This window comes from Mus caroli, unplaced genomic scaffold (genome assembly GCF_978045245.1).
Source record: "Mus caroli unplaced genomic scaffold, Mus_caroli_1 scaffold_18, whole genome shotgun sequence".
Lineage (NCBI taxonomy): Eukaryota > Metazoa > Chordata > Mammalia > Rodentia > Muridae > Mus > Mus caroli.
In genome coordinates this window covers 41,814,245-41,837,988 of record NW_028227273.1, presented here as the reverse complement: position 1 = coordinate 41,837,988, position 23,744 = coordinate 41,814,245, and the positions used below count along the sequence as shown (strand labels likewise).

Here is a 23,744-nt window from a genome sequence, read left to right as displayed (position 1 = left end):
TTTAAATTGCTTACATTTTGCTGGACTGTTCTTCGCATCTTGAAATTTTTATAAAACCAAAGAGATTCATATCATATCTCCTTATAGATCATATTTTTATGACAAGCTTATAATGTATGGCCATTTGCTGGATGCTAATATAAACCAACTTCTAGGGATGCGTTTGTTGTGGAAAGTGGGTTCCTCTTGTTCGGATTGTGAATGTATACATGGAAACAGAAAGGCTAAGGCTATTAATGTAAGGACCCTAGAGAGAGAAAAATAAAAACAAACTTCTTTTCAGAGTTAAATGTAGGTACTGAAGCAAAACTCTGGGTCCATAGCAAGTATACAACTCTATATGCATGTTGAATCATCCTGCAGATTATGAGCTTTTCTGGGCTTGTTCACCAAGAATCATTCTGTCTCTGAGATCTCCTGCTGCTTACTTCACAAATCTCTGCTCTTCAGCCTCTCTGTTTAACAACAAGGTTATTGTAAATCTTTTGTTTTTAACACATGACAGCATGTTCTATATATTTAGATTTTATGCCTTTCTGTGTATGGTTGTTTTTGTCCAACCCAGGCAGAAGCAGACAGACTGTTCTAGGGCATCCATTCTCTTTAGAAAAAAATAATTTCTCTGGTGTAAAAACAGAATCAAAATTGGCTAAATAGTGTGTCTTCTGCACAGCACTGTCCCACTATAGAACATGTGTGCTCATTTCAGACAAGCTGTTCTGTGAAGTTTTATTTAGTCCAGAGCCAGTCTCCAGAATTGTGAGTGTGACCTCCCTTCCAGTTACTAGGGTTTTTCTCTCCTTTATGATTGCAGCTACTGCTTCTGCTCTGTCAGTTGTAGCAATTACAAGCAACTCTGTGTAAAAACAAGATGTTTCTCAAAATAGATGAACAGTTGGCTAGACAGAAAGGAGATACGGTATCCACAGAAGTAGGTCTGTTCTCTGATGATGTGTTGCTTGTTCAAATGTAATCTCATACATGTGTAAGCGTGGGCAGGAAATGAAAGTATAGTATGTGTATGTCCTAACATAAACTGCCATTTTAACTGTGGAAATGAACTGCTGCAGAAACTTAATGTTTGGCTCTTGTTCAAATTAAGACATGTAAGTAAAGAAAGGGTTTGGGTGCCTGGTTTCCCTATATTATTAATGAGAAAGCTCAGTTCTGTAAGTTAGTTACTACTCTCATCAAGTGAGGTCAGCAGATGTTTCTGGTGCCATGGCCCAGGTCTTGTCCAGGGCAGGATGTGTAGGTTTCATTGGGGTATTTTTCCTCCTTTGGTTTCAACTGAGAACCAAAACTAGACTTAGTGATAGTTACTCTCTGGGCAGAGACATCTTTCGAATTTCCTGTAGTTATCAAAGATGACCAAAGTACAGCAAAAGAACCCGCTTCTCCAATCAATTCTTTGCCAAGCCATGATGAGACGATACTCCCTTGGAGCACAGCTTGGAGGAGTCTTGACGGAGAGCCTGGCCCCAGGTATTCAGTTTCCCACTGCTGTTTCCAGAGAGCAGAGGGTCCCATCCTGAAAGTGATGCAGGCAGATTCAGATCCTGTTCCCAAACTTCCCTTTTGTGCCCTGCCTCTTCCTACAGTGCACCAAGATGCAGTGCATCAGGATCTGGTGCCAGAAATGATACTTCCCAACAAGCTTTCCTCCTGGCTGTCAGGGAATCCCCAGCTGCTTCAAATTTGCATTTTAATTACCTAACCCAGTTCTACAAACTATACCTTTAAAATCTTATTACTAAGAAATGTAATGGTATTCCATCCTTTTCTGGGCAGCCATTAAATGAAGCGCTTTTAATCGGTGGTTTGTGAATGCTATCCCAAAATCATATGAAGCCTGTACGCTTATCACAGAAAGAATTATAAAATAGAAAAATCTCTTTTTTTAATTTATTTTTTTAAACAAATTTATTTTTTGCACTCCATATTTTATTGCATGCCCCTCCATCCACCCTACGACTGTTCCAAATTCCATACCTACTCCCCACACCCCTGTCTCCACATGGATGTCTCCACCCCAGCCCCACTGCGCCTGACCTCTAAACTCCCTGGGGCTCCAGTCTCTTGAAGGTTAGGTGCATCATCTCAGGATGAACACAGACCTGGAAGTCCTCTATGTGTGTTGGGGGCCTCATATCAGCTGGTATATGCTGCCTGTTTGGTGGTCCAGTGTTTGAGAGATCTTGGGGGTCCAGATTAATTGAGCCTGCTGGTCCTCCTATAGAATTGCCCTTCTCCTCAGCTTCTTTCACCCTTCCCTAATTCAACAGCAGGGGTCAGCAGCTTCTATCCATTGGTTGGGTCCAAATAACTGCATCTGACTCTTTCAGCTGCTTGTTGGGTCTTTCGGGGGGCATTCATGATAGATCTCTTTTTGTGAGTGTTCCATAGCCTCAATGATAGTGTCAGGCCTTGGGACCTCCCCTTGAGCTGGATCCCATTTTGGACTTGTCACTGGATCTTCTTTTCCTCAGGCTCTTCTTCATTTCCATCCCTGTAATTTATTCAGACAGGAACAATTATGGGTAAAAGGTGTGTCTGTGGGATGACAACCCCATCCCTCACTTGATGTCCTGTCTTCCTGATGGAAGTGGGCTCTGTAAGTCCCTCTCCCTACTGTCTGACATTTCATCTAAGATCCCTCCCATTGAGTCTTGAGAGTCTCTCACCTCCCAGATCTCTGGGAGGGTCCCACAAACCTCTTATTTCTAGAGGTTGCCTGTTTCCATTCTTTCTGCTGGCCCTCAGGGCTTCAGTCCTTTTCCCTCAACCAATACCAAATCAGGATCCTCCCCCACACACACTGTCCTCCCCCTCACTGCCCTCTCCACCTTCCACTTTCCCTCCCAGGTCCCTCCCCCTCCCTCCCTCCCTCCCTCCCTCCCTCCCTCCCTCCCTCCCTCCCTCCCTCCCTCCCTCCCTCCTTCTTTCCCTCCCCACTTGTGATGTTTTCTTCTCTCTCCCAAGTGGCACTGAGGTGTCCTCACGTGGGCACTTCAGCTTGTTGACCATTTTGAACTCTGTAGTCTGTATCTTGGGTATTCTGTACTTTTTTGGGGGGGGTAATATCCACTTATTAGTGAGTACACACCATGCACATCCTTTTGTCTCTGAGTTACTTCACTCGGGATGATATTTTCTAGTTTCATCCATTTGCCTGTAAAAGTCAGGATGTCCTCATTCTTAATATCTGAGTAGTATTCCATTGTATAAATGAACCACATTTTCTATATCCACTTTTCTTCATGGGACATCTAGGTTATTTCTAGCTTCTGACAATCACAAATAAGTCCGCTATGAATATAGTGGAACACATGCCCCTTTGGCATGGTGGAGCATCTTTTGGGTATATTTCCAAGAGTGGTATTGCTGGGTCTTCAGGTAGATATATTTCCAGTCTTCTGAGGAATCTCCAGATTGATTTCCAGAGTGGTTGTAGGAGTTTGCAATCCCACCAGCAATGAAGGAGTGTTCCTCTTTCTCCACATCCTCGTCAACATGTGTTGTCACCTGAGGTTTTGATCTTAGCCATTTTGATTGGTGCAAGGTGGAATCTCAGGGGTGTTTTGATTTGAATTTCTCTGATCACTAAGGACTTTGAACATTTCTTTAGGTGCTTCTCAGCCATTCGATATTCCTCAGATGTGAATTCTCAGTTTAAAAATAAATAAATAAATAAATAAATAAATAAATAAATAAAATAGAAAATCTCAAATGGCAAGTGTCTCAAATAGAATATTTAATGCTTACTGAATGGTTTAATTTATCTAATTGTGATTTTAAGAATTGTAATTTTAAAGTTTTCTGTTTTTGTATTATTGATATTTTTGAGATTTTAATTATATAATTTTCTCCTTCCTTTTTTCTCTAAATTCTCTCAAACACTCCTCCTTATAATCTCAATTTTTTTACCTCCCTTTTAAAAGCTGTTGTTATATGCATATACACTCATAAATACATAAATATAATCTGTTCAGTCTGTATAACATTACTTGTGTCTGTGTTTATGTTTTCAGGACTGACCATTTTGTGTGATTTTCCCCAAGGAAAACTCTTTCTCCTATTCTTAGCATTGCTAAGTTGTTCATAGCTCTTTGTATAGAACTGAGGTCTCACTGTCTTTCTGCTATTCACTTGATATGTTTATTGCTGTTGTTTTTGTTCTGATCATCATTAGACAGTCATGTTGGTGAGACCACTGGCATTACTAGAAGACACAGTCTCACAGAAAACTCCCGAGTCCTCTGGCTCATAGAATCTTTCTGCCCTGTCTTCGGCTATGATCTATGACCTTTAGGTACACGCATTATATCATAGATATATCCATTTGGGACTGGCCTCCACAACTGCATTTTTATTGGTCATAATTTTTCTGTAATGATCTATGACTATTGCAAAGAAGAGTTTCCTTGACGGAGGGTGAGGACTCCACTAATCTGTAGGTATAAGGACACATTTTTAGAATGGAATTAGGGATTATGCTGGTCTAGTAAAGTGGAAGTTATAGGTTCTCTTCCAAGATCCACGACTTCACTAGCCCTGGGTAGTTGCCTATGTCAATAAAATATTTTAAAGTGGCCTTATGTTTTATTTTCATTGTAGAAGATGGCACTCTTTCCATTTTATTAACATAGATTTTTATAAATCCATAACAATATAATTGAGGTATAATATGCTAGACCTATTTAAAACATTCCCTCTAGATAAAATCACACTATGTCCTAAAATAGTTGTGGAGCATCAAATTCTGTGTGAGTATCACTTATATGCCCAGGGTTCCTGCTCTCCCTAACACAGAGTGAGATTTTAGCGAGATCTTCTGAGTAAAGCAACAAGGTCTAAGGTACTTAGAAAACGATACTTAGCTGATAACTTAGTATTAGTCAATTATGAAGTGGAGAGGGTTTTACCAAACAGGAGCAGCACCCATTTGTATGAAGCTGTTTATCATGTATGGTTTAAAGTACTACTCAGGGATGGGGTGTAGCTCCAGCAGTGGAGTGATTGCCTAGCATAGGAGAGGCACTTTCCATTTCAGCACCAGATGAGGTAAAATAAAACACCATTCTGCCCTTATGTCCCTTTAAAATGACAGCTGAGATGAGTTTCACGGGATGTGTGTGCTTCTCACTGTTGGTAAGACTAGGCATTTTCATTTCAACCTCTGCCACCGCCAATCACTTTGAACAGGAAATTATATTTTGTATTGCAATGAATAAAAATAACCTGATAGTTCCTTTTAAACTCTTTTTCCCAGTAATTTATTACATCCTCAGTTGTTCAGATATACATATCCATACCAGCTAAACTGAGACTTAGTTTTCAGTTCTAAGCCTGTCCTTTTCCCTTCGTTCCAGGTTGGCTTCATGAGCTGGGAAAGAGACTGGAATCTCCATATTATGGCAACAACACGCTGGGGGGCCCATCCATCCGAAGTGCCTATATTGCGGCCCTGTACTTCACTCTCAGCAGCCTCACAAGCGTTGGGTTTGGGAATGTGTCTGCTAACACAGATGCAGAGAAGATCTTCTCCATCTGCACCATGCTGATTGGAGGTAAGGAACCTTTTTCAGGAGCAAGAAAGGGAACTGAGTCTCCATATGCCCTCTTACAGTTTGCTCAGTTCTGAAACACAATAGCAGTAAATTGTTTGATACTAGAAGATTCTAGAACCACTGGTTAGGAAATCAGTTTGGGGCACTTTAATATACACATAAATTAGCAGAGACCTTGGTGGTATTGATGAGTCCATCTTCTGGGCAGATGAAAGGCTAATTTGGGGAGGGCAAATGCTGGTTTTTAAAAGTACCATTTATCTCTTAGGAATTCCCTGAGTCTGAATTATAGTCGGACACTAGAAACTTCAAACAAAGTTAGTGTTACCAAATTTTACTCATACTAATGTAATGAACTTTGGATGCTTAGTGTATCATTGGTTAAAAAAAAAATAATTAAACTTCAAAGGAATAAGTAATTTGCATTTTTCATAGTTTTAAATGTTCCATCATCTGTACTAAATGTTATGGTGAATACTGGGGTAATTCTTGAGACAGGTCAGTGGGGTCAGCATTATTCCTTTTAATCAATATGTTATTGTACCATTTGCCTTCAGCCCCAGAATCACTTTCTGATAATCTTTAAAAGTCTGGGTTTTAATTACATTTGTGTGTGTATTTGTGTGACATATGAATGGTGGTCAGAGGACAACCTGAAGGAGTTTGTTCTGTCCTTCTAAGATGTTTGTCTGGGAGACTGAGTTCAAGTCTTCATCCTTGGCAACAAGAACCTTTATTTACTGGGCCATCTTGCCGGGCCTAACTTCTTCCATACATTAATCTTGATGTCTCTTGCTCTATGTCTTACTCTCCTGTCACAATATTTTAAAAATAATTCGGAATGTGGAAGAAGTGTCTAATACAGTCTAACACCTAAAGTGACACTAAGATTATTGATTTGTGCTAAATAAAATGAAAGTAATTAATCATATCTGCAATAATCAAGATAAAAATGAAAACTTAGGAGAAATAAACAATAAAGACTTCTTTTCCATGGGGGAAAAAAAAAGTCTGGGTTTTGTCCAAGGCTCCTGGCACATATATAGCAGAGGTCTGCCCGGTCTGACCTCAGTGGGAAAAGATGTGTTTAAACTTGGAGAAATTGGAGGCCCCAGGGAGGGGGAAGGCCTGGTAGTAGGAAGCACCCTCTTGGAGACAAAGGGGAGGAAAAATGGGTTGTGGAACTGTGGGAGAAAGGAACAATGACTGGAATGTAAATACATAAAATATTTAAAAAGAAAAAAATCAGAGTTTTGACACTACAAACCTTTCTATTTTGGCAGCCGACGTCCCTTACTTCTGCTGGTAGGGGGCACCAGTGAGCGTCTAGTAGGCAGGAAGAGGGGCTTACTTCTGACATGCAGGCTTTCCTTCAGAGACAGCCTCCCCTCAATATAAGTGATAGCTTGCACCTTTCAGTCTCCAGGAACGCCTAAGAGACATCAACTTTCTGGGAATGCTACCATCCCATCAAGTCCCAGCTACAGCTGTCTAGTATCTCAAACCCAGAGGGGGAAGCACCTCCTTTAAGAACACTCGGGGACCTCCACACATAAGGTTTACTGCGTCATCCCTCTGCTGCCAGCGACACCATCTCCCTATAACTTGACCTGCTGAAATACTTGGCGTAATCTGATTCTTCAGAACTGACTACTCTTGCTAACACCTTTCAAATGATTTATCTAAAGCACTGGGAGTTAAAGTAACTTTACAAGTCATATAACCAATAAGCGGGCAAAGTTTGAACCCACTTAAATATTTCTCCTTTTGAAAACATAGAAGTAAGCTTTACAGAACAGCATACTGCCTGTACGGAGCAGGTACAGATCTGCACATCCCTCTGGATGAAGTAAGCATTCATGACTGAGTTAATTTAGCATTCATTGTATTTCCCAAAATCCTGCTTTGTTATATTGCTTTACTGCCCTCAACCCCAAATGACGGTTAGAGTGGTGGGAGACAGGATGTAGACAGCATGAGGCTTTCATCCACACAATAAAACCAGAGTCTAACACAAGTTAGAGTTTGGAGAGTATCAGGGATGGAGGGCCTAGCTCCAAGTCAAGTGAGGAAGCAGAAAAGCAGCAAGGGAGACGAGCCAGCCTCTGCTGTCCTCCTTGGAAAGAGATGCAGAAGCAGCATGCTGGGATGACAGCAATTTCACAGGCTCTTGGTAGATGCCAAGTGCTAACAGCCTAGACAGCAGAGAACAGGAATTCTCATTTCTAAAAAGCTACAATTTGCCAGAACGCATAGGAGCTGCTTCCCACCCCGTGTTATGATTTACGTAATTCCCAAGCTCCCCAATGGCCCATTTTTCTGCCTAACAAAATGACAAGCAACTTTGCAAGTAAGCACATCTATACTTATTTAATGTGGTCCATGTTTCTTTGTTTCTTTGTCTTCTGGTGGAAATGTTGTGAGATGTTCAATGCAAAAGACTGCCAATTTGGCCATTTGAGAAAGCTCCTAGGCAACTCGGCATACTCTGCTGATCTACCTACATACTAAGTAATCCTTGACCAGAAAGTGTCAAAGCATCATCTAATCCTTGCTCCTTGATGAACATGGGCGATCTTATTGGTCACCACCCCAAAATATATGAGATACAATTTAATAATGTCACTTTGTTAATTCTTTGCATAATATATTTTGAACAAATTTCCTGTTGTAAAAGCAGTGTGTAACTGGCATCAGGACTTGAGGTGACCCAACCGCTGGTGGAAACAGCTGCAACTTTGCTCTCATGGTAAATGACCTAAGCGGCTTGCATTTCTTAAAGCTCTCCATTTGGGTTTGGGGGAATAGCTTTATGTTATTGTGAGATTTACCCTGAGCTAAAAGAAAGGATGTGTTAATTTTGGTATCTGCTAATTAACAAATTACTTGCACACCATTGAGAACTGATTATAAAAACTTATAATATAAAGCAGTTTTATTCATGTTATTCTCATAGCACTACGAAAGAGAGATTATTAATATCCCATTTGACTAAAGGCCATAAAAGACTGGTGAGTTTAAATGCTAAGACTCACTAAGATCTGACAATATTGTGTAAATTGTCCATAGTATTATATTCTAGGATTTAATTTTATTTACTTAAGTTTTATAAATATACACAAGTGATTTATTTTGAACAGGAAAAGAGGTACAAATTAAAATTTAAAGTTTGTTATCCTGTGCACTTAAACCTAGGGTATCTTTTTAGGGATCCCTAATCCCACACCAAGCTGTGGAAGCTGGTAATGGTAGAGATAGTTACTAACAAGCAGGCAATAGCAATGTTAAAGGAAAGGGGAAACAGAAAACTCCAGATAATTACCTAAGACAGAGACATTTCACTGCTGAGTGAAGGTGAACCGACCTAGAAAAGAGACTCGAAACTACTTGCTCCAAAACCTCTTTGGAAGTTTCACATATTTTATAATTTGCACATGAATAAAATTACATTATAAGGGACTGGAGAGATTGCTTCTCCATTAAGAAAAACTTCTGTTTTTATAAAGGGACTGGGTTTGATTCCTAGCATGCCCATGTGGCTTCACAACTGTCTGTAACTCCAGTTCCAGGGGACCCAAGGCCCTCTTCTGACCTCTGTGAGCACCAGACATGTATATGCCTCACAGACATGAAGGAGAGCAAAATACTCACACATATAAAATAAAAATAAATAAATCAAAAAAAATCCCTGGGAACAAAACACCCATGGAAAGAGTTACAGAGATAAAGTTTGGAGCTGTGAAGAAAGGATGGACCATCTAAAGACTGCCATATCCAGGGATCCATCCCATAATCAGCTTCCAAACACTGACACCATTGCATACACTAGCAAGATTTTACTGAAAGGACCCAGATATAGCTGTCTCTTGTGAGACTATGCCAGGGCCTAGCAAACACAGAAGTGGATGCTCACAGTCAGCTATTAGATGGATCACAGGGCTCCCAATGGAGAAGCTAGAGAAAGTATCCAAGGAGCTAAAGGGAACTGCAACCCCATAGGTGGATCATTATTATGAACTAACCAGTACCCCAGAGCTCTTGACTCTAGCTGCATTTGTATCAAAAGATGGCCTAGTCGGCCATCACTCCAAAGAGAGGCCCATTGGACTTGCCAACTTTATATGCCCCAGTACAGGGGAATGCCAGGGCCAAGGTGTGGGGGTGGGCGGGTGGGGGACTGGGGGGGGAGTGTATTGGGGACTTTTTGGATAGCATTGGAAATGTAATTGAGGAAAATACCTAATAAAAAAAACTGAAAAAAAATCCCACTTGGAATTTACATATAGTCAATATAAGTATCTATAATTATCTCGTGTAGACATAACATACATAGAGGACGAATACTTTAAGCTGAAATGTAAAAAAAACTTTAAGCCAAATTATTCAAAATTTCATAACAAGAAAAGCCTACAAGAACCTTGAAAGCATCCATTTAAAAAGTAATTCAAAGGGTTCAGATAGCTATTAGACTTCATAAGTTAACAGTACAGGCAGTGTATAAACATCAAACATATGTGCATCTATTCGTAGCATATACTCTCAAGGTGAAATGCAAAATAATATAGAAACTTCAAATATGTAGGAAAAGTTTTAACTAGAATTCTGTAAAACTACACAGAAAATTACAAAGCACTAGTGAGAAATTTTACAAATGGTTTAAAGTTGTTGGAATGTACAGAAAGTGGTAAACTCAATGTTGTAATGATACCAGTTTTACCCAGTGTGTGTATGTGATCTGTGTAACAGAAGTCAAAGCAGCTCTGTGTTTATGTGCTTGAGAATAGGCAGTTGTTTATAAAAAGCAATGCGAATCAGAACTGAAAATAGCCAAAGTCAAGCATGGATAGACACAAAATTAGAAGACCTGCATTCAAAGTACAATGTGTCTTGTGATGCTATAGTCATTGAGAAAATACGATGTTGGCTGAAGAGCCGATCAGAAAGCTGACAGCATGGGAAGGGGTCTAGAAAATCTCAGAAATCTACATGACCACTTCGGATTTGACATGACTGACTCTAGACTACAATTCAAGGATGGCTCAGGGTCAATAAATGTTACTGGTAACCAGAAACAGATGCTTGCCGCCAAGGCTGACAACTGGAGTTCCATCCTTGGAACCTACAGGGAGGATGGAGAGAACTGGTTCCTCCAAGTTGTCCTGTGACATTCACCTGTGTCCCATGGTACATTCATATGCACATCCATACCCATATATACAAACTACTACATACAAACTCATAAACATGCTTCTGCAGATACACACATACCCCAAATAAATAAATGAACATATAATGTTTTGCTTTTTAAATTTTTATTGTTTTTTATGTTTCATATCATGCACCCCAGTCCCATTCATATCTATCTACCCTTTGTCCTTGAAAGCTTCACCCCAAAAAGAAAGGAAAAAGTAGACAAAGAAGCAAAGCAAAGATTAGAAAACATCTCATTGTACAGGCTGTAATGTGCCCTCAGGCCCGTTCTCCTGTGCCCACTCCACCAGGGCCAGCCCTGCCCATGAGGTGAAGTGCAAGGTTCACTTTCCCTAAATGTTACTGACAGTGAGAGATGGGGTCAACTTTTGAGAATGTCTCAACCAGTGAGGGGTGGGGGCCTATTTGCACAGTCCTTGAACCTCCATGTGATCGCAGGTGGCTGTGCAGATCAGTGATGCCCCCATCTAAATTATTTAGTGCTAATACAGGCCATGGACAACAACTCTTGGTGTTATATGACCACAGACTCAGATATGGCCTCAGGTGGCAGGGATGGCTACTCGCAATAGGTTACTCTTCTCCACCCTTGTGTTTCCAATTCCATTTCTCTTCATAATGCTCAAACTGTTCGTCTTTTCTTTCTCTCCCATCTGTCTACCACATACTTGAATACTGTAGTAGCTCCCACTGCAGGCTGGCCTCTGGGTGACCTCCTCTACCCATGTTATGCAGCCTGGCAGCAAACAGACCTCTAAATATCTATAGTCCACCCGTAGAGTGATAGGTGGTGAGAGGATCCTCCTGCATCATGTTTTATGTCAGCAGGAAGACCTCTGTGTGAATAAAAAAATATTAAAGGCAATTGTTGTTGGGTCCAAAGTGTAGAGCTACTTGTTCAAAGTAACGTGGCCCTCCTACTAAGCAACATGAAAATTAATTCAAAATAGGATTTTGAGATAAACGTGAAGGAATAATTAGTAAGTAAGCATGAGAGCATATTCTCATGAATCTGAATTCTGTGTTTCTAACATGTGACATAGATAATTCATTATCTGTACAAATAATTGTAAATTGAACTGCAGTGTATGTATGTCCTTATCAGAAGACATTGCCAAGAGCTTGAACAGGAAACTGCAAGAATTAAGGTATTTGCAAACATTTATTATGCAAAAGGGTGCTTTCTGGTATGTTTTTAAAAGGTAAGGGAGAACTGAGAACCCTCTAAAACACATTTGAAAAACCCGTTCAAGAAAGGATTTTTCAATATTTGAATATACAACAGGCATACAAAACCACTGCTCAGTGCCATTCATGTAGATATAAACTAAAACCAGAAGCAGACACCATGTTGCACTCTGGGTAACTGCATGCTTGAAAGCACTGGAGTCCTCTGATCTTTGAGATAATCTATGCTTTAGCCTCCCTGTCCTGTTAAGGGCATTTCTATCCAATATAAGCAATAATGTTATCAATATTTATCAAACATACATACACCTGTACTCAGTGATCCAGTGATTTTCCTCCTTGTATATAGCCAGTATAAGTGTTAGTATATGTATTTGTGACTGGGAATGCATTGTGTAGATGTATGTGCATGTTTATGTGTGTGTATGTGTATACCTTGCATCTTGGTTTCTTGGGGTTTAATACATTGTCATTCCTTCCATTTCTCTGTGCCAATGAATAAGAATACCACGGTGCCAAGATTCTGTGGAGGAACAGAAGGAGAGGAGGGAAAGAGTTATGGAGGGAGAGGAGGAGACAGAGAGAGAGAGAGAGAGAGAGAGAGAGAGAGAGAGAGAGAGAGAGAGAGAGAGAGAGAGAGAGAGAGAGAGAGACTACTTGAAAGAGAGTTACTTTCAGAATCTCCAGCAGTCAGTAACAGGCTGATAGAAAAATGCCATTAGCAAAATAAACAAGTAATTTTTGAAAACTATCTCACTATATGAGAACTATACCAGGATAAAGATGAACTATGTCCTGCAAATGTATAAATGAATCATAAACTCAGTGCTGAGCCGATGAGAATTCTAAGCTCACAAATGAGTACACACGGTATGATTCTGTGTAGAGAAAATTCAAAAGTAGACCAGCTTATTGGTTGCAGTGTGTGTGATTTGTAGCCACCTTTGGTGAGAAGGGTGGTTGGTGGCTCTGAAGACCAGAAGCCTCCCAGGATACCACTAATATCTGGGTTATTGATATGAAAGGCCATGCCATATTTGTGATCATTTTGGGAAATCTCATTGAGTTATGTATTCAATGTTGTGCCTCTGTCTGTCTGTCTGTCTGTCTCTCTCTCTCTCTCTGTATGTGTTATTTTAATTTTACCTTGTAAACTTAAGGCAGGCAAGCTAAAAATAGTGTAGGTATCAAGTGAGAATGAGAAGAAAAATAAGTCAAATTTCTATTTCTTAATTAGGTTGTTTTTAATTTGTGTTAACAAAGTTGATTCAAGTGTCCAACGTGTAGAAGATAACCACAAAGACTTAACAAAAGCCTTTTCAAATGCCTTCCATTTCCAAGGGAAGTGGGCATGAATTTTCTGAGCCAGTGAACACAAATTTTTTTAGCTTCTTGTTTAAAGTTATAAAACTATAAAAAAGATACTACAGGATTGCAACTGCCTCATTTAGCTCAGATAAATATTTATACTGCATGGGAATGATGCCAAGCATGCTAGATGGCTGGGAGACAAAGATGACTATGAACAAATGTGGCCTTTCAAGTACACAGCTTAGTGATAGATATGGGTGTTCTACTACATCACAGGCCTGATTCTCAAAAACTGGCTTTCTATTGTAATACACACTTTAAAAAAAAAAAAACCCTGATAGATACACAAAATTCATACTGACCAAAATGGAGTTTTTCTGGAGATGTATTTTTGAAAATAATTAATAAAGCTACATATATCATTGTTGACACTAAATAATAGAGAGATAATTTTTCCTATCTTTGAATGTCTTTCTGTAAAACTAAGTACTAACTGCCTGAAGTCATCTGTTAAGTTTGCTTCAGCTGATGGGCCTTGATGGTCAGATAATGTTTCCTGGTGCAGATGGCTCATCATTGAGGCAAGTCTAGTCCCAATGGAACATGGTTTTCACAACTCCTTTGGGGCTCCCAACCTAAATTGAACCTAGATGTAACCCTCTAAATTCAGCCCATTCTTAAGACACATTTGTAACATCTGAATTTATCCTTTAAGAAATTCTTTCCTGCTGCATATATATGGACCTCTTGGTCTTTATGAAGGGCCCCCAACTGTGGCAGGGGCTTACCCTGACTGTTGGCTGCCTGTGGATCCTATCCCCCTAAGTGGGCTATCGTGTCTGGCCTCAGTTGGAGAGAATGTACCTAGTCCTGCAGTTGGGTTGCTACTCAGGAGGACCTCACCCTTCTCAGAGATGAAGGAGAGGGATGAATGGAAGGAAGGGTCATGTGAGGAGGAGACTAGGAAGAGGAGTGATCAAGATAGAAAATGAATAAATAAGTAAATTAATGGAAATAATACATCCTTCTAATTCTGACGTCTACAACCCAGGATACAAATTAGTGGAAAATGGAAAATTCCAGGTCAATTAGGAGGTGGGAGAAAAGACAAGAACAAGGTTACTCAAAAGTTGAGCTCTGGTCTTTGTCTTCTTTTCTATTAAAATAAAGGAGCTCCTATACAGACTCTACAACCTCAGCACAATAGATGTTACAGCTACCATCCAGCCATAATATTATGCATGGAAAAGCAAGGGAGCACAAGTTCAGGGAAGGACCTAGCATCATGGAAGGGAACGGAGAAGAGAGCAAAGGCAAAAAAAGCCAGATCCAGGGTGTACTGTGGTTTTCATTCCATCTGAGATGTGTTTACCTTTTCCTGAGATCATTACTGGAAAGTTCCTTTTGTAAGATTTGACAAAATATATTTTATGCAAAACTCCCACACAAAGAAAAAGAACCCTCAACATACTCAGCAGAGCTAGCACTCAAGAATACATACATATACATATACATCATATACATATACATATAATGCATATATGTATACATATGTGTATATGTACATATACACAGAATAAGCATCAATGGGAAAAGGCCATCATAATATGAGAGATAGGATTTTATTCTAACTTATTAATTTAGAGAAATAAGACTTTGAAATTATGGTGACTCAGACAGATGAGTTCCTTCCAACAACACTTATGAATGCTACAATTAATCCAGTAATTTATTTTATTGATAATGTACAATTAGGATGCTAAATGGTCTGAACACATTACTTCTCTCAGTTTAAGTGCTTTACACATTATAATTAAGCAGAGCAAAGTTAAAATCATACACGTAATTAAGAAAAGCAGTGTTAAAGTAAGTGAAATAGGCTTATTCTCTGCACTCAATTGATTCTCTGAAAGAAGACTATTATACACAGTTAAAGATAGCAGAGCTTCCAAGCCTCGCCCATAAGCTTAGCAGAACCTAAGATCAGTGTCTCATTTCTTTAACTTGGAGCATAATCAGTTCTTTCCTTCAGTAAAAGGTTTTTGGGTTTTTTCTTTGTGTGTGTGTGTGTGTGTGTGTGTGTGTGTGTGTGTGTGTGTGTGTGTGTGGTGTTTTCTTCCAAGGAAAATATTTAGGCCTCTGAGCTGTTGGACTTGAAAATAACATAGAATAAAGTACCCTTAAGAAATATTCAGTTTTTCTTTAGATATTTTTGGACATGGAAGTACACTGCTTTTGTCCTCTTGTGTGTGCTTGCATGTGGCCTGCACCAGTTGAATATTTCTTGAATTCTTACATCCAGAAGTAATTTCTACCAAGAGTGATGTAACTCTTGAAGATCCAGCAGAAAAGGCTTTAAGGCTTTTCCCAGAGTCTTACTCTCTGAGTGCACTGACATTTGTAATACTTTGCATTTTCAAGAGAAAAGTTAACTACTACTGCTTCATACATATACTAGATGCTTCCACACAGATACTCGGTACAGAATTATAGCTTGGAATAGCCCTACACGTAAGATAATAGCCTGCCTACTTAACATATAAGGTAAATGTGGGCATATAAAGAGATTTAGCTTGGTAAGTTCTCACAATGAGAAAGAGGAAAGCAAGGATTCAAACCTAGATTTGTCTGACTCTGAAGCCTCTATTGTCTTTGCAGTCTTATATTACCTCCTGGAGATGGGTTCCAAATTTAACTCTAAGTAACTTTTACAAATAATATATTGTTCTTAAAAATGTGATTTTATAGTCATGGGAGCCATTAGTCTACAGAAAAACTATCATATATGACTTGCTATGGAATTTTAATTTTAATGTTAGGTTAAAATGAAATGTATACATTGGCATTCATCAACTTCTGGTGACTATGGGGCAAAAAAATAAATTGATCTGGTGCTGTCCTGAAATATTCAAGATAGGTTTGTTCATGTGTTTATGTTTGTACTGTATGTAGTTTGGTGCTAAGGAACTTCTACTGCTGTTCCTCCCACAGTGATATTTTGGTACCAGGACATTTCATTAGATCCTCCCAAACAAGCTATTCATGGCTTAGTTCCCTTTTAGAAAATAAAATATTCTGAAATGGAGATTTTACAGAATCCATGAGCTTCTTATCCTATTGTCCTACTCCAGGGTAGGGACCAGGTTTCAAATCTTAGGTCACTGTAAATGGATCTGCCCATGCGCATGAGATGTCTAGGCTCTCTTCCATCTTTTGTTTTCATAGCCCTAGGTAAAGCCAAGTCTTCTTGGGTTATCTCTTGGTATGTACATGAGCCATTCTCACTCCATTCCGGTAACCACTAAGAAATGCAAAATCCTGCAGTGTCTTTTCTACCTTGTTGCCAACTACTTCCAAAAGTAGAAATCTCCTGGTAAGCAAGCCCAGTGCTCTATGTCTGATTTTCAGAAACAACCTTATCTCTCTCCCATTGACCCTGTACTTGTGAAGAATAAATACTTGCATCTTTGTCAAACACTAGTCGTAGTTTTTGTTGCTGTTTTTTTGTTGTTGTTTTGTTTGTTTGTTGTTTCTTTGTTGGTTGGTTTTTCTTTTGTTTTTTTTTAACATTCCAGTCATTGCCTCATACCTGGTCTTCCCTTTCACAGTTCTTCATCCCATTTCTCCTTCCTCTTGCTTCCTAGAGTGTGCTCCTTCAACCCCAGGCATTCCTCTTCTCTGGGGCCTCAAGTCTCTTGAGGAATAGGCTTATTTTCTCCCACTGGGGCCAAACCACGCAGTCCTCTACCATATATGTGCTGGGCCTCATACTGGCTCATGTATGCTCCTTGTTGGTGGCTCAGTCTCTGGGAATCCCCAGGGGTCCTGGTTAGTTGAGACTGCTGGTCTTCCTATGGAGTTGTCCTCACCTTCTGCTTCTTCAATCTGTCCCCTAATTCAACCATAGTGGTCAAAGACTTTAGTTCAACGGTTGGGTATATTTGTCTTAGTCAGCTGCTGGTAGGGACTCTCAGAGGACAGCCATGCTAGGCTACTGTCTGTAAGCACAACATAGCATCAGTAATAGTATGAGGCCTTGGTGCCCACCCCTGATGGACCAGTCACTGGATTGCCTTTCCTTCAACCTCTTCTCCATTTGTGTCCCTACAATTATTTTAGACAAGAAAAATTCAGAATTTTAACTGTGGTTTGGTAATTGCTGTCCGTCCACTTGAGAGACACTATCTACTGGGGGACAACTATGATGAGTTTTCCTTTTCCCACTGTTGGTCATTTTGGCTAAGGTCATCCCTCTCTGGGACTTTCTAGAGCTGCACACACACACACACACACACACACAAACCCAAGAGGATGCATATTTCCATTTATTTTCCTGGCCCTCTGGGCTTCTCTGTTGTCTGCATCCCTCCTCCCACACTTGATCCTGCTTTCCCTTTCCCCTCCTCTACATTGCCCACCGAGGTCCCTCCCTCCCTCTGCTTCCTGTGATTATTTTGTTCTCCCTTTTCAGTGGGACTGAAACATCCCCACTTGGGCCTTCCTGCTTATTAAACTTCTTATAGTCTGTAGGTTGTATCCCAGGTATTCTGTACTTTTCAACTAATATCAGTGAGTACACTAATATCACTTATCAGTGAATACCTACTATACATATCCTTTAGGGTGTGAGTTGCCACACTCAGGATGATATTTTCTAGTTCCATTTATTTGCCTGAAAAATTCATGATGTCCTCATTTTTAATAGCTGAATAGTATTCCACTGTGTAAATGAAATACATTTTCTGTATTCATTCTTCAGTTGAGGGACATTTGGATTGTTTCCAGATTCTGGAACTTACAATTAAGGCTGCTATGAATATAGTGGAACAAGTATCCTTGTGGGATGATAGGGAATCTATTGGGTATATGCCCAGGAGGGGAAGAGCTAGAAATACTTTCAATTTTCTGAGGAACCCCCAGATTGATTTCCAGAGTGGTTGTACCAGTTTGCAATCCCACCAGTAATGGAGAAGTGTCCCTCTTTCTCCACACCCTCACCAGCATGTGGTGTCACTTGTGGTATTTTACCATTCTGATTGTGTAAGGTAGAATCTCAGTGTCATTTTGATTTGCATTTCCCTGATGACTGGACTTTGAACCTTTCTTTAAGTGCTTCTCCTATATTCTCAATTCCTTTGATATGATTTCTCTATTTGACTCTCTACCACAAATTTTAATTAGATTATTTGATTTTTTTTCTGGAAATTAACTTCTTGAGTCCTTTATCGATTTTGGATATTAGCCCTCTATTGTATGTAGGGTTAGTGAAGTTGGGTTTTGCTTTTTGTTTTTTGTTTTCTTTTTTGTTGTTTTTTGTTTTTGTTTTGTTTTGTTTTTGTTTTTGTTTTTTGCCAATCTGTAGGTTCTTGATTTATCCTATTATGGTGTCTTTTGCCTTATGGAAGCTTTTCAGTTTCATGAGTATCCATTTGTCAATTCTTGATCTTAGCGCCTGAGCCATTGGTGTTCTGTTCAGGAAATTTTCCCCTGTACTCTTTCCCACTTTCTCTTCTATTATTTATATTCAGTGCATTGGGTTTTATGTTGAGGTCCTTGATCCACTTGGAGTTAAGCTTTCTGCAAGGAGATAAATATGGATCTTTTTTCATTCTTCTACAAACAGAACCCTACTAATTAAGAGCACCATTTATTGAAGACACTTTCTTTTTCCACTATATGTTTTTGGCTTCTTTGTTAAGGAACAAGTGTCCATAGGTGGATGGGTTTATTTCTGGGTCTTCCATTCTATTGCAGTGATAGACCCATCTGTCTCTGTACCAGTACCTTGTCGTCTTTATCGCTATTGCTTTGTAGTACAGATTGAGGTCAGGAATGATTATTCCCCCAGATATTTTTTTATTGAGAATTGTTTTGGCTATCCTGGATTTTTTTTTTTTTTTTTTTTTTGGTTTTCCATATGAAGTTGAGAATTTCTCTTTCCATGTCCGTGAAGAATTGTGTTGGAATTTGATCAGGATATCATTGAATCTGTAGATTGCTTTTAGTAAGATGGCCATTTTCACTATGTTAATCATACCAATCCATGAGCATAGGAGGTCTTTGCATCTTCTGATGTCTTTGATTTCTTTCTTCAGGGATTTGAAGTTTTTGCCATATACATCTTTCTCTTGCTTGCCACTGGTTAAACCAAGATATTTTATACTATTTGTGGCCATTGTGAAGGGTGTTGTTTCTCTAATTTCTTTGTCGACATGTTTATCATTTGTATAAATGAAGGTTCGTGATTTGTTTAATTTTATATCCTGACACTTTGCTGAAGTTGTTTGTCAGCTCAAGCAGTTCTCTGGTGGAATTTTCAGGGTTGCTTATGTACACTATCATATCATCTGTAAATAGTGATACTTTGATTTCTCTTTTATTTATTTTTTTTTTTACAATTTGTTTTTCCTTGATCTCCTTTTGTTGTCTAATTGCTCTAGCTAGAACTTCAAGTACGACATTAAATAGACAGGGAGAGAGTAGGCAGCCTTGTCTTGTCCCTGATTTTAATGAGATTGTTTCTAGTTTCTTTTCATTTAATTTGATGTTGGCTGTTGGCTTGCTATATATTGCTTTCATTATGTTTAGGTGTGTAGCATGAATTCCTGATCTCTACAAGTCTTTTAAGATGAATGGATATTGTATTTTGTCAAAGGCTTTTCAGCATGTAATGAGATGATCATGTGACTTTTTTTCTTGAGTCTGTTTATATAATGTATTACATTGATGGACTTTCACATATTGAACCATCCTTGTATCCTTGGTATGAAGCATACTTGATCGTGATGAACGATGGTTTTGATGTGTTCCTTGATTCAGTTTGCAAGAATTTTATTGAACATTGATATCCATATGTAAAATTGGCTTGAAGTTTTCCTTCTTCTTTATGTCTTTCTGTGGTTTAGGCATCTGAGTAACAGTAGCTTCATAGAATGAATTAGGTAGTGTTCTTTCTGTTTCTATTTTGTGGAAGGGCCAAATGGTTTTAGTGTAGAATTCTACCTTACTCTCAAAGAAGAGCTAATATAAATTCTCTGGCAGTAGATTAGGCTTGGACTGGCATAGTAAAATATGGAAGTTGGGTACTCTGATGGTCAGCTTTCATTGTCAAATTGACACAATCCCAAATCATCTGGGAAGGTTCTCAAAGAAGGATTGTCTAAATCTGGTTGGCTTGTGAACATGTATGGGAGGGATTTTCTTAAGCAATGTGGGAAGATCTAGCCCACTGTGGATTGTAGCATTCCCTAAGTATGGGGTTCTGAACTCTGTGAGGGGTGCAGAAATCAAGCAAGGACATAATTGAGTATATATTCACTACTTTTTGCTCTTGACTGTGAATGGCATATGACTAGCTGCTTTGATTTCCCCCACAATGATAAACTATTACTTGAAATTTCAAGCTTAAGTGAATTTGTTTCTTGCCTAAATTGTTTTTGGAGAAGATGTTTTACCATAAGCACACAAATGAAAACAAAACAGTGCAAACTAAATAGGAAACTTCACTGAAACAAAGGATCACTGGTTTAATCAGGACAGTGATAGTGAATCTATACCAAGCATCTGTGTTTTAGTACATTCTTTTGTGTCTGTCCTGGTCTCAAATTTTGAGTGTCTCCTTTAAGATTAATGTCCTTGCAAAGCTGAAGTGAAGAAGAGAATTGACCTTTTTGTCACCCCAGTCTCCCACTTCTCAGGGAATCCTCAAATCTGTAACAGCTGTTTTAATATTAATAGTAATGTAAGCACATCATTTATTAATATCCTGCAACTATTTTTATTTACTTACTTTTTGGTTCATGGAATCAAACTCATGGCCATAAATAACTTCAGCAAGTGCTATGCAACTGAGCTATGTCCCAAGTCCTTAAAGTGATGATTTTGCTCTGTGAGACTAAAATTCAAACAATAGTCACCCGGTTATTATAATTAGGTTTGTTTTTAAAAATACCTGCTAGTGTAATAGAATAATTGCTAACTGTAAATGTTTAGCCTATCCTATGGAACTCTTGAGAGAATTGAATCATAACTATGAAAGTATGTGCAACTACTAAAATAATCCTACATTGATAGAGTTCAAAGGAAAGGTTTTTCAGATCCAGAAGGGCAGCTAAAAAGATGCATGTGTGTCAAAGGCGCTACTTCATATATTATTATTATTAAAGCTATTTTTACTTTGATAAGGCCATGTGGAGTAAAATGACTGCTTCTGGGTTTACCTTATGACTGAAGGGTTGTCTCCACATGCTCCTAGCAATGGAATCATATTAGTATGGCCAAATAAGCATGCTTTACTCTAACCCATATATGGAATAGACTTTTATGTAAAAGGAGCCTCTGCCTTACTAGCCTGTGTTCTGTTGTGCTCTCTAGCCCTGATGCATGCCTTAGTATTTGGGAACGTGACTGCCATCATACAGAGAATGTACTCTAGATGGAGCCTGTACCACACTAGAACCAAGGACCTAAAAGACTTCATCCGTGTGCACCACCTGCCTCAGCAACTCAAGCAGAGGATGCTCGAGTACTTTCAGACAACTTGGTCAGTCAACAATGGGATAGATTCAAATGAGGTAATGTGCATCTCTTATGTTGATATATTCAAAAAGCATACACTTATCATGTAAAAACTAGATGTTCTAATACAGGCATAAGACAGGGACAGTGTTACCAATGTTATCTTTTTGTCCTTCAACCCTCATAGGCCTACAACCCACTTTTAAAATTATTATTATTATTATTATTATTATTATTTTCAGTCCAGTCATTGCCTCCCTCCCAGTACACCCTCCCACAGTTCCTCATCCCATTCCTCTTTCTCCCTGCCTCCAAGAGGATGTTCCCTCTTTGCTTCCAGGCTTTCCCACTCCCTGGGACCTCAAGTCTTTCTCAAGTGTTAAGCATGTCTTCTCCCACAGAGGCCAGACCAAGCATTCCTCTGCTGCATATAGGTCAGGGCCTTGAACCAGTTTGTGTATGCTACCTGGTTGGCAAACCACCTTTCTTTGTGTGTCACTACTGATGTCTTCACAATGTCACTCTGTGATGACAGTTTCATAGCGATTTTCTACCAAATTCACTCTCACTGTGCTTTTTAAAGGATTCACCCTTATGACAATTTAATGTTATAATGTTGGGTGAATACTCAATGTAAACTTGTCTGTCGTATTGATCCATAGTTTAAAAAAAAAAAAACAAAATATAGGCAAAGTAATGTCTGTAGAATTCAAGAAATAGTCCCAAGTAACCACTATGCAAGACAGTGTATGTAAATAGGAAAGAAAGAAGTCAAAATAACACTATTTGCAGATGATATGATAGTATACTTAAGTGACCCCAAAACCTCCACCAGAGAACTCCTACAGCTGATGAACAACTTCAGCAAAGTAGCTGGATAAAAAAATTAACTCAAACAAATAAGTAGCCTTCCTCTACTCAAAGAAATGAGGGAAACTACACCCTTCACAATAGTCAGAAATAATATAAAATACCTTGGTGTGGCTCTAATCAAGCAAATGTAAAAATCTGAATGACAAGAACTTCAAGCCTTTGAAGAAAGAAATTGAAGAAGACCTCAGAAAATAGAAAAATCTCCCATGCTCATGGATTGGCAGGACCAATGTAAAAATGGCCATTTTGCTGAAAGCAATGTACAGATTCAAGGCAATCCCCATCAAAATTCTAACCCAATTCTTCATAGAGTAAGAAAGAGCAATTTTCAAATTCATTTGGAATAACCAAAAACCCAGGATAGTGAAAACTACACTCAACAATTAAAGAACTTCTGGAGGAATCACCATCTCTGACCTCAAGCTGTATTACAGAGAAATAGTGACAAAAACTGTGTGGTACTGGTATAGAAACAGGCAAAAAGATCAATGGAATAGAATTGAAGACCCAGAAATGAACCCACACAACTATGGTCACTTGATCTTTGACAAAGAAGCTAAAAACACCCAGTGGAAAAAAAGACAGCATTTTCAATAAATGGTGCAGGTTCAACTGGCAGTCATCATGTAGAAGAATGCATATCAATTGATCCATTCTTATCTCCTTGTATAAAGTACAAGTCAAAGTGAATCAAGTACCTCCACATAAAACCAGATACACTAAAACAAATAGAAGAGAAAATGGGGAAAGGTCTCAAACACATGGGCACAGGAGAAAGTTCCTGAACAGAACACCAATGGCTTCTGATCTAAAATCAAGAATCAACAAATGGGACCTCAAGAAATTTCTAAGTTTCTGTAAGGCAAAGGATACTGTCAATAGGACAAAACAGCAACCAACAGACTGGGAAAAGGCTAATATCAATTATATACAAAGATCACAAGAAGTTAGACTCCAACGAACAAAATAACCCTTTTAAAAATGGAGAAGAAAGCTAAATATAAAATTATCAACTGAGGGAACTTGAATGGCTAAGAAGCACCTAAAGAAATGTTCATCATCCTTAGTCATCAT

The 23,744-nt window shown here is 38.9% G+C and overlaps 1 protein-coding gene across 3 annotated transcripts in view; it reads left to right on the top strand.

Moving 5' to 3' along the window:
* Kcnh8 (potassium voltage-gated channel subfamily H member 8) overlaps positions 1 to 23,744 on the top strand; it is a 367,560-nt gene that overhangs the window by 267,007 nt on the left and 76,809 nt on the right. For all 3 annotated transcript variants that reach the window (XM_085832922.1, XM_085832923.1, XM_021149362.3), the window contains 2 exons: positions 5,373 to 5,570; positions 21,654 to 21,853. In XM_085832922.1, coding sequence (XP_085689048.1) covers positions 5,373 to 5,570; positions 21,654 to 21,853 — 398 coding nt within the window. The remainder of the gene's footprint in view (positions 1 to 5,372; positions 5,571 to 21,653; positions 21,854 to 23,744) is intronic.